At 39.9% G+C, this 14672-nt stretch overlaps 3 protein-coding genes across 7 annotated transcripts; 1 reads left to right on the top strand and 2 right to left on the bottom strand.

Annotated features, from left to right (window-relative positions):
* Positions 1-761: 761 nt before the first annotated feature.
* On the bottom strand, positions 762-4349 carry dimt1l (DIM1 dimethyladenosine transferase 1-like (S. cerevisiae)). Its single transcript, XM_069709421.1, has 12 exons — positions 4189-4349; positions 3416-3489; positions 3227-3313; positions 2596-2657; positions 2391-2484; positions 2254-2303; positions 2037-2160; positions 1819-1911; positions 1654-1718; positions 1505-1568; positions 1252-1358; positions 762-1166 (listed from the first exon to the last, which is right to left on the bottom strand). Exons 1-12 carry the CDS (start codon positions 4244-4246, stop codon positions 1124-1126), a joined length of 921 nt encoding a protein of 306 aa, XP_069565522.1. The 5' UTR covers positions 4247-4349; the 3' UTR covers positions 762-1123.
* Positions 4350-5131: 782 nt separating this feature from the next.
* cenph (centromere protein H) lies at positions 5132-7847 on the bottom strand. 2 transcript variants are annotated; one of them, XM_069709465.1, is made up of 10 exons: positions 7656-7847; positions 6895-7039; positions 6683-6738; positions 6557-6602; positions 6375-6443; positions 6192-6248; positions 6039-6102; positions 5732-5783; positions 5399-5559; positions 5132-5279 (listed from the first exon to the last, which is right to left on the bottom strand). In XM_069709465.1, the coding sequence occupies exons 2-10, from the start codon at positions 7014-7016 to the stop codon at positions 5187-5189; spliced, it is 720 nt and encodes a 239-aa protein (XP_069565566.1). In that variant the 5' UTR covers positions 7017-7039; positions 7656-7847; the 3' UTR covers positions 5132-5186. The 2 variants fall into 2 exon arrangements, with proteins under 2 accessions (XP_069565566.1, XP_069565567.1); XM_069709466.1 differs by lacking the exon at positions 7656-7847 and adding an exon at positions 7489-7593.
* A 127-nt stretch (positions 7848-7974) lies between these two features.
* LOC138627213 (betaine--homocysteine S-methyltransferase 1-like) lies at positions 7975-12856 on the top strand. Of its 4 annotated transcripts, none has more exons than XM_069709405.1 (9): positions 7975-8144; positions 9001-9081; positions 9982-10114; positions 10222-10334; positions 10821-11012; positions 11105-11252; positions 11337-11519; positions 11872-12100; positions 12236-12856. In XM_069709405.1, the coding sequence occupies exons 2-9, from the start codon at positions 9061-9063 to the stop codon at positions 12351-12353; spliced, it is 1137 nt and encodes a 378-aa protein (XP_069565506.1). In that variant the 5' UTR covers positions 7975-8144; positions 9001-9060; the 3' UTR covers positions 12354-12856. The 4 variants fall into 4 exon arrangements, with proteins under 4 accessions (XP_069565506.1, XP_069565505.1, XP_069565509.1 ...); XM_069709404.1 differs by having other exon boundaries at positions 9029-9081; XM_069709408.1 differs by lacking the exon at positions 7975-8144 and adding an exon at positions 8765-8853 and having other exon boundaries at positions 9029-9081.
* Positions 12857-14672: the final 1816 nt, after the last annotated feature.

The raw sequence follows: 14672 nt of genomic DNA on the forward strand, positions 1-14672 counted from the left end.
AGTCACTAACTACATCTATAACAACATAATAGTGTATTGCTGCTACTTTTTTTTGTTGTTGTTGCAGATATTAATGAACTAATCATTAAGGCAGCTTCATCATCTTCTATTAAGTCCTTGATTCAGAGTTTTCTTGGAGCTCTTTGTTAATAATTCATTAATTTTCAGGTCACTTGACTTCTACAGGAGTAAGAACACTCTTGTTTACAATTACTTTCACAACAACAGTCGAACACCTTTGTTGAAAAGTGTAAATATACGCTGTAACCACTGGAGGCCAACTTGCATATTACAACATTCTCATCAAGACTAAAAATAAAAGCAACTGGCACAGTTGCAAGTCACTGATTGTAGTCTCAAGGAATGATGATGAGACTACTAAACACAGTGACATCTCCAACGCACAAGCATCATACTGCTGTAACATGTTTTGTTTTTTTAAATTTACTGTTGAAGTCAGTCATTTGCTGCTTCGAGTTTCAAAATCATATTTGCCAAGTTTCTTTGCCTAATATCATTCAAAATTAACACATTTAAATTCTAGACTGCTGGTCGGACAATAAATGCAATTCAAATACACCTCTGTGGGCTCTAACAAATTGTGATGCACATTTTTTGACAAAACGATTTGATTGAAAGTTACCAATTAACTGATAAGGAATTGATAAAGAGTTGCAGCCCTCATGCAGAACCACTAAGTGACCGAATCAGATGGTGTAAGTGCAGAAAAAGAGGAGTGTGACACAGAAGAAAAACTTGTGGACAATATATTTTAGGAGAAAGCACACACACACACACACACACTTGTTAAATATTTACCTGTTCATTGAGGCTTGCTTTTTAGACTATAATAATCATATTTTCAGTGAACTCAAACACACCGACAGTCCCTTGAACAAGTGCCCATCTGTCCATGCACGCCCCGTGAAAATATATACATATATATATCCACAAGTGTAAAATACCACTCAATATGAGCTGATTACATGTGTCCAAATAGTCTTCATCCAACTGTTTCAACATGTGAAATTCAGTTTGTACAAATGGAGCTCCAGAAGAAGAAAGATCAGTCAGACTATCTGTTTCTCCCTCTCATTGTGAAGCTGTTGACTCCCTCTGCCAGTTAAGAAAAGTGGATCCCTGCAGAGTTGAATGCATGCAGCAGTCTGAGGACAAAGAAAACAGCCAAAATTAAACACGTCAACTCAGTATTTCAGCAAACGCTGTGACGACGACGGACGTTCAACTTACACCATGAAGTCGTCAATGTCCATGGATCTGGCTCTCTTCTCACTGAAATTGGCCTCCAGCAAAACACTTTCGATTTTCTTGCTGATGCTGAAGTCAGCTGGGACGTCCTGTCAAGATGGAGAACAACATTTTGATTCAAACTGGCCAATGAGCGATCTTCAGTGACACCTCTGCAGTCTTAAAAAAAAAAAAAAGAAGTGCCAGGAGTCCAACACGTCGTTTGACGAAGCTGTACGGTGGAATATTCACTCACCACACTGTGAACAGAACAGTGGATTCTGTAGTTCTTTTCCAGCAGCTGCTCCACTGCAGTGGACCTGCAAATTATAAATAAACACAATCATTTGTCTTTTCACACACTCTTTTGACAGTGTTGAGTGTTTGCAGCCGGCAGGTACTCACTTGAAAGCTGCACCGAGGGTTTTGTTTTTTCTTACGAAGGCAATTCGGACCAGACCGTCCCACTCCTGTTCAAGAGAAAAAGAAAATGTCATATAGCTGAACTTTATTGCACATTTCGACCAGCTACATTTCTTACAGCTTCAACTTCTAAGAATCAAACCTCACCTGGAAGTTTACTGGAGGAGGAGGATTTTTCGGTTCTATCCTGACAACACTCGACTCCACTTTAGGAGGAGGGCGGAAATTATTCTTTCCTACCTGATGAGGGAGGAAACGTCGACACTGAGACGCAGCTGTTGTCACACAGGAAATACATTTGAACCATCTAAAAGACCCTTCCGTGATGTGGCCGTTTCACAGACATCATACGAACGCGTGCCGACCTTCATGAGATGGTCTACACGAGCCAGTAGTTGTGTGTTGATGGACAGTCTGCAGTACAGCTTGTCTCCAGGTTGGGCAACCAGTCGCATGGCAAACTCTCTCTGGAACATCAACACGGCACACCTGAACAAACGTAAAACACAAAACGGGAGCTCAGCGTGGGCACGACAAGAACACCATTAATAATCCTCCTGTGGTCCTCCAGTTGTTTCTTACCTGAAGAAAGGCCGGTGCAGCAGGAGCTTGAAGACGAATGGTGATGAAATCTGAAGAATGAAAAACAATCGTTTGAGATAAATGGAAGAAATGACACCGAATCAACCGTGTGCCGAGTTGAGGAAACGTGTCTTCACCTGGTAAGGTAAATTAGCCACGCATATGTCAAAGAAAGGCAGGTCTGTTTTTAATACATCTCCAATTAATATCTGAAGTTTGGTCTGCATGGGTCTGTTGGAAAACAAAACAATGTTTATATCAGATCACATTTGCACTCTTTATTTCATCACCACTGTTATTCAAAGATGTATATGGCAACACAATGCTGTCGCCTCCACTCACGTGCACTGTACTCTTTTCTGAAGTTCAGCCACCAATCTGCCGTCCAACTCACAGGCCACCACCTGCAACAACAACAAAAGAGAAGCAATTACTCTTTGGATTACTCTGATAAATGTCCAGTTCACAGGTGCTTTTCCAACTGAAGCACTAAATAAATGCATACAGACAATTCTAAACTTAGCAGAAGCTCTGGTGAAACAAGCTTCAGGTAGACAGCCTGTATTTTTTTTATTCCATATACAGCTGCTTTATAGCCACCAGTTCGCAAATAAATCTCTTCTACTATCAGCTGCATTTGCCAGAATAATGAGAGATAACTTTTCTATTGGATGTTATTTGTAGCGCTGACGCAGACGGCATCAGTTGAGTAAGGAGTCCTTCAATATGAACCAGTGCGCATACTGCGAACAGAAAAGGGTGGCCGTGAACCGAGTGGATCTCAATGCAACTCGAGTGCATTCACACCTGCATATGGAGCTGCCCGCTCATGACCAGATCATCCAGGACGCATTTTAATTCCAGTTGTAAACAGGACCACACTGATGCATTATCTGATTACCGATTCCGTGTCAACTGTCCTATCTCAACCAGAGTAGTTGGAGCAAGACAGAAAACACTTTGAGGCTCTCACCTTCTTGGCTTTTTCCAGCAGTTTAACCGTCATGTTACCGGTACCGGGTCCCACCTCCAGAACCACATCGGTCGGCCTCAGAGCCGCCTGAAAAAAAAAAATGAAACGTTACAATTGATTAGAAAGCATGTCTATCGTGACTGTCCAGATTTGTGTGGTTGTGATAAGAGAGCAGAAGTTACATCCCACCTTCTCAATGATTCCATTGACAATCAAAGGATTCTTCAGGATGTGCTGGCCGATACCAGTGTTGAACATGATCCCTGCAACAGAGCATACAGGACATGATGGCCTTATCGAATGTTAAGGAGTAAAGCCATTCGTGGCAGAATAAATCCATTCAATTGCTTAGTTCTATTTTCATAAATGTGTCACACAACAAATCCTTCATAATTAAAGCTTTTGTTCAGAGTATTTTTGTCTGATCTATTGTGATTTAAAAAAATAAATAAAAAAAATCACGTTATTCACCACAAAGAGAGAACACTGAGATCAAAACCAGTCAGTAAGTTAAATAATGATGGTTGTATTCCCAACTATTGCTAAAAAAAAAAAAAAAAAAAAGACACAGGACACAAAACACGGCCATACTTTACTGGAAACATTTTTACATTAACTGGTCATTAGCTGAAGACTTCATAAACCGAAACACCCACTGGACACGTAATAATTCACCAAACGTCTTAAACAACGTTGTGACAAATGAATGTTTGAGGGAGCAGCAGATTAATGTTAAATAACATTTTTCTTTATTAGGTTTGGAACAGAGATAAACGTGAAAATCTCGCGTTAAAACCGCTATTTTTTTTATTTTTTTTTGTCATCACAGTTTACGGCAACAATTACGGTAATATAATTGAATGTGAATGTATTGTAGTGATATGAAGACGGACTGTGACTCTAAAGTCGCTTTAAAGCTCCCAGCAGCTGACAGTAATGTTTGCTAATATGCTTCAGCTTACCTTGGTTTCTAACCTCTTGATGCTGCCTGCTTTTCTTCTCTGCCTTGACCTTCGGCATTTTTACTCGGTTTTAGTCGAGTTAAAGAGACAAAAATGTTAATGTGAAACACGTATCTAAAATATGTCGGTAAACACGTGTGGCTCCTTCACTGACTCCTTTTAGTTCTATTGCCGAATTGCGACACCAGGTTTGTAGGGTACAGCGCCCCCTACCGGCCCGGAGTATGTAGAACAGGTTGGATCACCGTGAGGGCGGCTCTGCGTGGAACTGGTTGTTTATCTTGTGAGAGGGGTTAAAATCAGGGTTTGTGTTACGTTAGGCCAAAATTGATTAACAATGAAACAAACAATCACAGCAGAGGTTTGGAGTTTAGAGTGTGCTTACCTCCGGCACCAACCTCTACGAAAGGTGCCGCATTTTAAACAACTCAAACATCACCTCACTTTGCAAGGTTGGAGCAACCTTATCAAACCACAAATGCCACCGCTTGCTGTGTATTATGCCTGCATGGGATGACCTAATCAAATTATACTTTGAAACTGGATTTAGCAATAGACACTCTTGACTTTAGCCCAGATTCACTACATTATCATAGGCATCAGGACTATGAATGGACACTGCTGTGGGGCGTAGTCAGGAGAAAACAGAGTTTATTCTTGCATATTTATGATGTAATCTCTGAGAATCTATTCATCCATTTTTTTGACACTTGTCTGATCGCCAGAGCAACACATTATTTTTGTTGTTAATAAATTTACAACTTTAAACTTGAAATATTACCCCGTCTCCATTTCTTTCTTTGTATTTGATATTGTCCCAAGTACGCCATCATACTAACATGATGTGCAGTAGATTTAAACATTTTCCTCACTTCACGGGTAAGCCTCTAGTGGGAGCGGGACTATTTTCCAAACAAAACAAATACTAGTTTTAACAGTTAGATTGTTTATTTCACAATAAAATACAGAAAAGTAATTGAGATCAATTAATTCTTTCTCTAGTCAGAGATAGGAAACTCCTCCAGTGTCATGGCGATGCCTCGAAGTTTGGGATCATCCAGCCAGTTGACTTTACAGGCCAAGAGGATGCCCTGAAGAGAAAAAACACACATTAATTCACTATCTACTATTTTTGTCGAATGCATGAACCGTTCTCAAACATTGTACCAACAGACGATGACTTTTCTGTTACAGTTTCGGCAGAATTTACCCTGAGGACGTTCTGTGTCATGATGGCCATCTTTTTATATTTCTCCAGGTTTGCTTTGCCTTTCTCCAACGCAGCTTTGTGCATCTGTGTATCTGGGTGCTCCTTCTTTGAAGTCAAATCTTCGATTGTTTTCATTTTATCATGTGTGAGCCGTTTCATATCTACACACAAAACATATCAGAGACTAACTTAACATATTGTCAGAACAGTTAGCTAATATAAATTCATACATGACCAGTGTGAGAACCCATTGTTAGTCATTTGTCAAGCACACAGAGCAGGGAAAAAACTCCATCACCAAAGGTCTTTGAATTTCTTCTCTTTGCAACATACCAAGTCTTTGCTTCTGTATTTCTGTAATTTCATCTTGAAGATTTCTTGTCTCCTGTTGAAAATCAAGAAGGATTTGAGTATGAAACACTATCAATTTGATGTAGCGCTTTAACTTCACAACAGCCATCCTTGCAATGAAGCATTAGCTGTCGACTTTAAGAATAAATTCCTCCTTTCAAATATACTAACAACAAACCATTTTATCTGATGTCAAAACTATTTTATAGGCAAATTTTTTTTTTAAGAATGGCAATAACAACGCAAACACTGGAATGATTGATACATAATGGATGACGAGGCTACTTACTTGCTGAAGTTGTTTTATGCGAGAACAAAGAGCCATGCAGTGATCACCTATGGCCTTCAGGGCACTGAGGACAACACAAGGGTTTGACACAATTATCAAAATATCCAAAATAGATGCATGTAGGTTGTTTCAATATGTTGTGAATGGACTTACTCTGTTTCTGAATCAGCCAGTTTCATCTTTTCTCCAATCGCGCTCCACATTTGCATTCTGAAAGACACCAGTTAAAGCAATGATTTGTCAGTTTTAACCAAATAAAAGTTCACTGCCTTAATTTCATATTTTCTTTTTTATGATAATACAACAACAAAAATAAAAATGAAAGCATCTGTTTACCTGTGCAGTGACAACGCGCTGTTAAAATTAAGCGTCTTTGCCCTTTCAAGCACATCAATGTAATCTGGCCTGCAACAGTTAGTACAAAAACATGTATAAAGACTTTAAGTTCTGAAATTCACTGACATATAACATTTGGCTTAAATTCTGGATCCATATCGAAATAAATTTCAAATACTCACAAGTCTCTCTCTACTTCAGATGTGCTGCACGATCTTTCACTTTTTCCTGTTGTGGGCAACTTGAAATAAATGTTTTGGACATACTGGATATACAGTTTGATGGAAATAATGGACCTTATTATTTACCTGCTTGAAGCTGTACTTCCATCTGAAAACACTGGTTGGACATCTGCTGTTTTATTCTGAAAAGAAAGGAACTGTCTTTGACAAGAGGTAATGTGCATGATAACACTAGATTAAAGTTGATCTTAAACACTGGTGTTGGGATGTGATTCATCAATAACAGGACGAGTTCTAGAGATATGGAAGATGTTTTAAGGCAGATGAAGAGTAAGAACCTGAGCATGTCTGGAGGAGCGGCTTCCTTCTGTCCGGTGGAGCTGTGAGGAGCAGGTGCTTCATTCAGCATCACAGTCTCCATCGTGTGATTAAGGATCCCCTCGTTGTTGGATGGGTCCATCACTAAGCAGTGTGTGAAGGTGCCTGGAGGGACAAAGAGAAAGTTTGTGAGAGACCACCTTGTTTTGATCCAAAATAAAAAGCTATACTCACATGCTACTGAAAATCTTTAGTTTTAAAACTAATATCGAAGAAAAACATGATTGAAAAAGATACTGAATGTCAAATTAGAGAAAAGTTTAATCTGAAAGTGGCAATACAGCTGTCTGAAACGAATGATCGAGTCTACATGAATGGAAACAGTGACTCAGTGGGTGTGGGTGGCTCACCCACAATTAGATATATCATGCTATATTGTATTCAATAATTGTGTTTAGTATTGCATCAATACATAAGGAGACCTTAAAAGCTGCTTTACAAGGTCTTGGATAACGTTTATCTACAATAATTCTTAGTGGTGTAAGTATAAGTGTTGTATGTAAAAAAAAAAAAAAAAACTTAATTTACAAAGGAGGTAGTAAACAGCTGTTTACCTTGCGAAGCAGCTGGATTCACGAGATCGCGCACGTTAGTCAAATGTAATACATGTAATAGTCAAGTGAAAATATCCAGGGGTTCATTATCTTAACACGTTACCAGCTTACTTTAAGCAGGCATAAACTAAACGATTACACTACGTAGGCCTTTTAAAACATCTCACCTTTTTTGAATGCGGTCAACGTTGCTTTAATTCAAATAAACGCAGCGCCACTAAACTGCCACTTCACTGGTACATAAACGAGCCTCCGTTGTTGTGACTGCTAAATAAAGTTTGAAAATCTGGGACTCTCTTTTCAAGCGTTTTCATCCCTTGTAAGACGCGCTTTGTTGAGACGTTTTGCGCGGCGCTATTTCTGGTTGCTGGATTCGCATTCAGATTGAAAACAACACCAGCTCCCCGCCAGGAAGTGACGTATTATGACGCGCCTGCTCTGTCTGTCTCCAAATAAATCATGCAGCGCACCCTGCTGGCTGAGATTACGAAGAGAAAGGTGTTTTCATATGGGGGAAACAAAAATCAAATGGAAACACTCAAAATTTCAATAACTTTGTATGAATAAGTGGATGTGTGTCGTGCTGCTTCGTTTTTTACTCCATAAACGACCGAGTGCGGAAAGTCGCAAAACGACAGTGATGAGGATGTCTATTGGTAAGTAAATTATTTTTCAAAGTTCTCTGCTGCCTGTTGAATTTATTGCATTAAGTGTTTTTAGGCACACAAGTTGTGATTCCTCACAGTTATCTCATTTAGGTCTGTGTTTTGTGGATTCATTTATCCGGCAGCGTGAGTTTGTGATCTCAGAGTCTGAGGCCGAAACGTTGCTGCTTGTGTGTAAAAGCCCTGCTAGTGCGAAATTTCATATTCAGATGTTGTGTTTATGGTGGCAGCTGTTTCAAAACACCTCACAAAAGTGTGTGGTTTGAGATAACAATAGCACAGCATATATTTCAGCATATTCACGTCCATACACAGCTGGCTCTAAATCTACTGTTTTGTTTTTACTCATTTTATATGATCATCTCGCCCGGAAAGCCGAGGAGGGAGACGTTGTTTTCGGAGGAAGGCAGCAGCTGTGCATGCATTTATATATATATTTTTAAACTGTGTATGATAATAAACATGCAGGCATTACAAGAACACAGGTCTGGGTAGCGTTCATTGTGTAATATTCGCATAGACTGTACGGATGAGACGTGTTGATGACAGTTACGATAATGACATGGCTACAACCGTTCCTATTGGCTGAGGACCCGTGCTTAACTGTGATTGGTCCAGAGTGACAGCGTTAGGTTGTATATACAGATGCAGCGTGTGTAAAGTTCGCCTTCCTGATAATAGAGCGTGTTGTATATCACAGGTACGTTCATAAAGTTCAGGGATAGAAACAATCGTCGTCCAGGGTCAATTCATGTACATATCGTACGAAACAAAACACTCTGTCGCTGCTAAACTTTCTTTAATATAGCCTGCTCTTAATCTCGCGAGATTATTGTGATCATTTCAGTGTGACGTGCCCGTTGCTGTCTGTGCAGGCTGAATATTGCAGTCCGAGGTGGTGACAGCCATGGAGAGCAAGAAGAGAAAGGTGTGTGTTAAAGCAGGCGTCTCTTAAGGTCATTCATCGCTATTATTCCTCAAAGATCCTTCTTCTACAAAGAAATTAATAATGGCATTGATGTTAGCTGTTCGTTTTGTAAACTGTGCCCTGTTTAACAATTTGTGTTGGATCTCACCATTCTCACACGTTTTGCCAACATACCAGTGTGACCAACATTTTAATATTAAACTGGAATTACTTGAAATTTGCCATTTAATCCACAGTCAAGTAATTGAATGTGTAATGCAACATTTTACAACAGGAAAAGGTGAAACATTGCCATATTATTGCTGCTGCTTTTGGACAGAAGTCAAAGGGGAAAGTCTATTGCATCCAAGTTAATTAACAACTCTGTAAACACCATGCAGATGGTACATGGTGTGTGTGCTCTTTATTCTAATCGGAATATATTATAATAAAACATAAATAACAACACATAGAATATTAGCTGCAGATTTGAGGTTTATTTATCATACTTTTATTAGTTTTCTCAGAGATGATTTGATTTGACTGGGTTGATTTTAAAGGAGCATTGTGTAGGATTTAGTTGTACCCTGTGGTGAGATTGCAGATTGCAACCCACTGAATCCCTCTCGCCTCACCCTTCCCTTTCAAGTGGGTAGGAAAATCTAAAGAAGTCGCATCAGGTCATGCTCTGTGGAAGAGCAAGGTGTTTTATAGGCTACATGCTGTTCAGTCTATGCTTGGAAACGTCTTCAATATTATCTCAAAGAAATCGTAGAAAATGCAATGTATACCATGTTGGTCTACTTATTGAGACTATAAATAATATCAGTAATTGGACATCAGAAGAGATGTCCGTGCACAAATTTGAGTGTTTTTGTTCTGTAGTCTTGATTGTGTTTGTGTTTGTATGTGTTCTTTCAGGGTATTTTAGAGCGCCTAAATGCTGGGGAGGTGATCATAGGAGATGGAGGTTATGTGCTGCAGCTGGAGCGCCGTGGCTATGTGAAGGCAGGAGACTGGACACCAGAGGCTGCGGTGGAACATCCCGAAGCAGGTACATGTCAAAGACTCTGTCCTTTATCAAAGTAACACCGTATGTGTTAAATAATGTATTTTTGTCTGTTTTTTCGCATTGATTCAAGTCATTTGTGTCTCTTTCAGTGCGGCAGCTGCACAGGGAGTTTCTGAGAGCAGGAGCCAATGTGCTGCAGACATTCACCTTCTACTGCAGCGAGGATAAACTGGAGATCAGTGGCAATGTCGCCAACATTACTGTTAGTAAAACTGTTATGGCCACAGGGGCCTCTACTCCTCTACTAGGGCTTGTGTGTTCTCCTTTGTTTCTGTTTTCCAGCACCACTGGTTCCTGGATTGGCTGTGGAGTCATCAGAGCGACTGGAGGCAGCTAGCCACTGTCTCCAGGTTGCTTAAAAGCCGCCACCTCCAACAGTCTGGGGACTTCTGTTCCCCTGGCACTACGTCAAGCTGTGCCAGACCTTTTGAGTTTCACGTTGCTATAGTTCCCTGGACAGCATGTTTTCTTTGCTAAGCATTTTGGTTAGAACCGTTCTTTAGACACGTTTGTTCATTTTTGATTAAATAAACACATGATCTTAGTTTAATCCTCCGTGTGCCTAGTCATTTGTTATGGTCACCGAGCCGGGCCATAACAAAACAAAAAAAGCAATTACATTAGAAAATCATGAGATGGTAAAAGTCATCCTTACATTATCACCTCAATCTTTTTTCATCTGATTCAGGGGGCCCAGATCAATGAGGCAGCCTGCGACCTGGCCAGAGAGGTGGCCAATGAGGGTGGTGCACTGGTCGCTGGGTGCGTGTCTAAGACTCCCTGTTATGTGAAGAGCCACAGTGAGACTGAGGTCAAAGCCATCTTTAAGAAACAAATGGATGACTTTCTCAAAAAGGACATTGATTTCCTCATAGTGGAGGTAAGAGCAGCACCTTGTGTACAGTAGCTGTACATAAATAGTATCCATATGCAGAGACGGTTTTGATGATTCAGTGCACATTTTTCCTGCAGTTTGTTGATCATGTGGAAGAGGCAGTGTGGGCAGTGGAAGTGCTGAAAACCAGCGGTAAAACTGTGGCTGCAACACTGTGCATCTCCCCTCATGGAGATATGGATGGAGTCCCAGTTGGGGAGTGTGCCGTCAGGCTGGTCAAAGCTGGTACCCTAACTTGTGAAGTTTTTAGATCGTATGTGGCAGCTCTTTGCTGAATTTGTTCTTCTAAATGTTTATATCTATGTGCAGGAGCAGACATTGTTGGAGTAAACTGCCACCTGGACCCTCTCACGTGTGTTCGTACAGTCAAGCTGATGAAAAAGGGATTGGAGGGGGCTGGTCTTAAAGCGCATTTCATGATCCAGCCGCTGGGCTTTCACACACCAGAGTGCAACATTGGTGGATACACCAGCCTACCTGAGTACCCTTTTGGTTCGCATTGCTATACTTTTTTGTGCAAAATAATGAAAAATGACCAACTAAAAAATGCAAATGTCTCAAAAATATGGCAAAAATATCAATAAGGTTTGAAGAATTCAAAACAATGAATATGTGTATAAATGCACATTTGCTGTTATTCACGTATGCATTTTAAATAATAACAGGAATGTGTTTTTTTTTTTTTAGTTTACAAACTGTATTTGTATATTCAACATAGGTCTTAACAAGTCAGGTATATAAATGTAGAGTGCATGCATTAAACTCCTCATATACTGTGTAGATTGATGAAAGCACCTCTAACAAAATGCCCTGACATAAATATTTTACTCCTCTTTCCTCTCAGCACTGGAGACCAGAGCAATGACCCGCTGGGACATCCATAAATATGCCAGAGAGGCTTACAATGCAGGAATTCGCTACATTGGTGGCTGCTGTGGATTTGAGCCATACCATATCAGAGCTCTAGCAGAAGAGCTGGCTGCAGAGAGAGGATTCCTCCCACCAGCTTCAGAGAAGCACGGACTCTGGGGATCTGCTCTGGAGATGCACACTAAACCCTGGGTCAGGGCCAGGTAAGACTGAACAGAAACACAGCGACTGTAAATATGAGTCAGCTCTTTTCATTTCAGGCTTCAAAATTAAACATTTGGACAGAAGACAGTACAGTTTTAGAATTATAACTTACTAAGCAAAAACTTTTGTCTTAGGGCTCGTCGAGAGTACTGGGAGAACCTCTTGCCTGCTTCGGGACGTCCCACATGCCCTTCCATGACCACACCAGCTGACAATTATGAACAACAGCTGAAGTTTAACATACCGACATAATCACTTGTATTGAAATTTTTACACTTGCTCAATTTAGTTCAGTCACAAACCACTTTAGTCAAAGAAAGTTTTTATTGCATGTGCATTGGTTACATTTGGTGTTATGGCTCTGTTCTGGGACCTCCCTACCCTTTGATGTGCTTACATGGAAAGCCTAAGACAGGGAGAGCAGCAGCAACAAGACCTGGATAGAACAGAGCAGGCATCAGTGACAACAGAAATGACATTGAATAAATCAGACACAGCATATGATAATGATGACAAAATGGGTTGAATCAACACAAAAAAAATTACAAAATAATTTAATAACACTAAATGTTGTAAGCAAATCAAACCAAACTGTCTTAATTTAATGCTACAAATCTTCTGGTAGTTTCAATTTACTCGAGAATTTTAAGTTTTTTAGCTGATTTTACTAACTAAGTTTCAGTTTAAGTTGTATTCATGTTGGTGGATTTTGTTGACTGTACTGTATGTTAATAAATGTTACCCATCGTCCTCAACTGGTGGTTTGCAATGTTGAGTGGGTCACAAATGTCTGAGAAAAAAAAAAAGTTGGGGGGAGGAGGGGAGTCAAACTTTTACTTTGAAGTACACAAAACTTCTGCTGCTCTGCTTTTATTCTGAATGGCAAACATTTTCTATTCCCATGTGAAGTAGCCTTTCACTGCTATTATTGTTATTACAGTATCTACCAAAGCTAATGCTTTCACATGAGGGTTGGATTAGATAAGGCATGTTTCAGGTTATTCATCTGGCCATCCAATTCTCATGAACACAATATCTTCTAGGAATTTCTTCATATTTGGTACTAACCTTAATTTAGACTTTAGGATGAACTGATTCAAAGGTCAAGATTACTGTGACCTCATGTCCCTCCCTTTCTTGTGAACGTGATATGTCAGGAACCCCCAAATGTTTGTGTCAGTGTCTTTATAATATGTTAATAAAGAAATACATTTGGTAAAAAGCTACTGAATTTGAGAGGGACACCAGGGCTCTATTTAACAATGCAAACAAACTGTGCTAAAGATCATGGTCCAGGCTCATTGAAGCAGAAGTAAACTCTTAATAAGCCATTTCTCTTAGCATCATTAAAAGTAATGCCACCAGTGGCTGGTGAGGGATTCACTTTTATCTGTCTCAAGGCTGTGACCATTAAAGGAGATTGACATTTTGCATTCCTGTCCTCCGAAACGCTCCAGCCAATGTGCATAAACAATAAGCACTGTTCAATGGCGGCTCTCTCCCACAGCTCTTCACTGAACCAGATGGCTTAGGGCATCTTTCTGTGGCTACCTGACATTTTTTTATACTACATTTATTTGTTCAGGATCACTTTATTGGTTTTGGGATCAATTATTTTTAGATTACATCTCATCAATAATGCATTTGTCTTCATAGTGGCTGGTAAATCTGCAAGTTAGATTAAGTGGAAACTCTAAAATGCTGATGTAGGTGTGAATGTAAGTTTTAAATGGTGGTCTGACTCTCTGTCAGCCCTGTGATTGACTGGTGACCTGAACATGATGTTCCCCGCCTCTCTTACTCAGCTGGGACAGGTTCCAGTCCTCCGTTTAGAGGGATAAGCTGGGATAGATGGTTGGCTGGTAAAACTGTTTAATATCCCATAATTTCAGGGCTTTCTGGAAATAGAATAAGCTTTTTATGAGCTGAAAGCACCATATGTGGTATTTATTTAATTGTTAGAGTTTACTGATATTCATTTATTTCCAAATTTATTTATTTCGAAACGAGCTTTTTTTTTATTTTTTTTTTTATTTTTCATGCATATCCGATTGTTCTTGGTGCAGTACATCTATTTACTTGCAAAACATCCCACGCTGCTCGACCCTGAACGTCAGCACGTCCCTGCGTGCCCTGCTCAAATTAAGATTCTAATGTTGCCTTCAAATGCTGTCAGAACAGAATTATCTCAATTTACTCTTTGCGCTATTTTGCTAAAATGCAGCTTGATCGTGACTACTTCCAAGAGGATGGCCTGTAACAATAAAAGCATTTGTAACATTACTTGTTTCATATTGATCGAGTTTTGGCAGCAAAATGGCATTTGGCATTGCTCAGTCAAAAACGCCAAACATTTTTCATGGGGTGACGAACTCGAAAAGAGAGTGGTTTTCGGATATGCATGCAGTTTTATGTTTTCTGAATAAACCTACAGTGTTAACTCGTCCTCCTATTTAGATATTTGTATGCCATGAAACGCGTGTGTTTTGGAATTTCGACATTTCTCGCAGCACTTGAAGGTGTCATCGTTTTGTGATGTGTTGGGGCAAAACGATGAAGAAAACATGGTAA

The sequence above is a fragment of the Brachyistius frenatus genome, unplaced genomic scaffold (genome assembly GCF_029030835.1).
Source record: "Brachyistius frenatus isolate BFR_SWC_R1_liver_20210118 unplaced genomic scaffold, ASM2903083v1 Contig_83, whole genome shotgun sequence".
Classification (NCBI taxonomy): domain Eukaryota; kingdom Metazoa; phylum Chordata; class Actinopteri; family Embiotocidae; genus Brachyistius; species Brachyistius frenatus.

Bases quoted from the DNA above. Each gene is read 5' to 3' on its own strand.
- cenph (XM_069709465.1), bottom strand. From the start codon at position 7,016: ATGGACCCATCCAACAACGAGGGGATCCTTAATCACACGATGGAGACT. The intron at 6,603-6,682 runs GTAAATAATAAG...TGCCCACAACAG, and splicing joins GGAAGTACAGCTTCAAGCAG to GAAAAAGTGAAAGATCGTGC. The intron at 5,784-6,038 runs GTAAGTAGCCTC...GATTTTCAACAG, and splicing joins GCATAAAACAACTTCAGCAA to GAGACAAGAAATCTTCAAGA.
- dimt1l (XM_069709421.1), bottom strand. From the start codon at position 4,246: ATGCCGAAGGTCAAGGCAGAGAAGAAAAGCAGGCAGCATCAAGAGGTT. The intron at 2,658-3,226 runs GTGAGAGCCTCA...TTGTTGTTGCAG, and splicing joins TGCTGGAAAAAGCCAAGAAG to GTGGTGGCCTGTGAGTTGGA. The intron at 2,304-2,390 runs GTGAAGACACGT...TTCATTCTTCAG, and splicing joins TGGCTAATTTACCTTACCAG to ATTTCATCACCATTCGTCTT.
- LOC138627213 (XM_069709405.1), top strand. From the start codon at position 9,061: ATGGAGAGCAAGAAGAGAAAG. The intron at 10,115-10,221 runs GTACATGTCAAA...TGTCTCTTTCAG, and splicing joins GGTGGAACATCCCGAAGCAG to TGCGGCAGCTGCACAGGGAG. The intron at 11,520-11,871 runs GTTCGCATTGCT...CTTTCCTCTCAG, and splicing joins CCTACCTGAGTACCCTTTTG to CACTGGAGACCAGAGCAATG.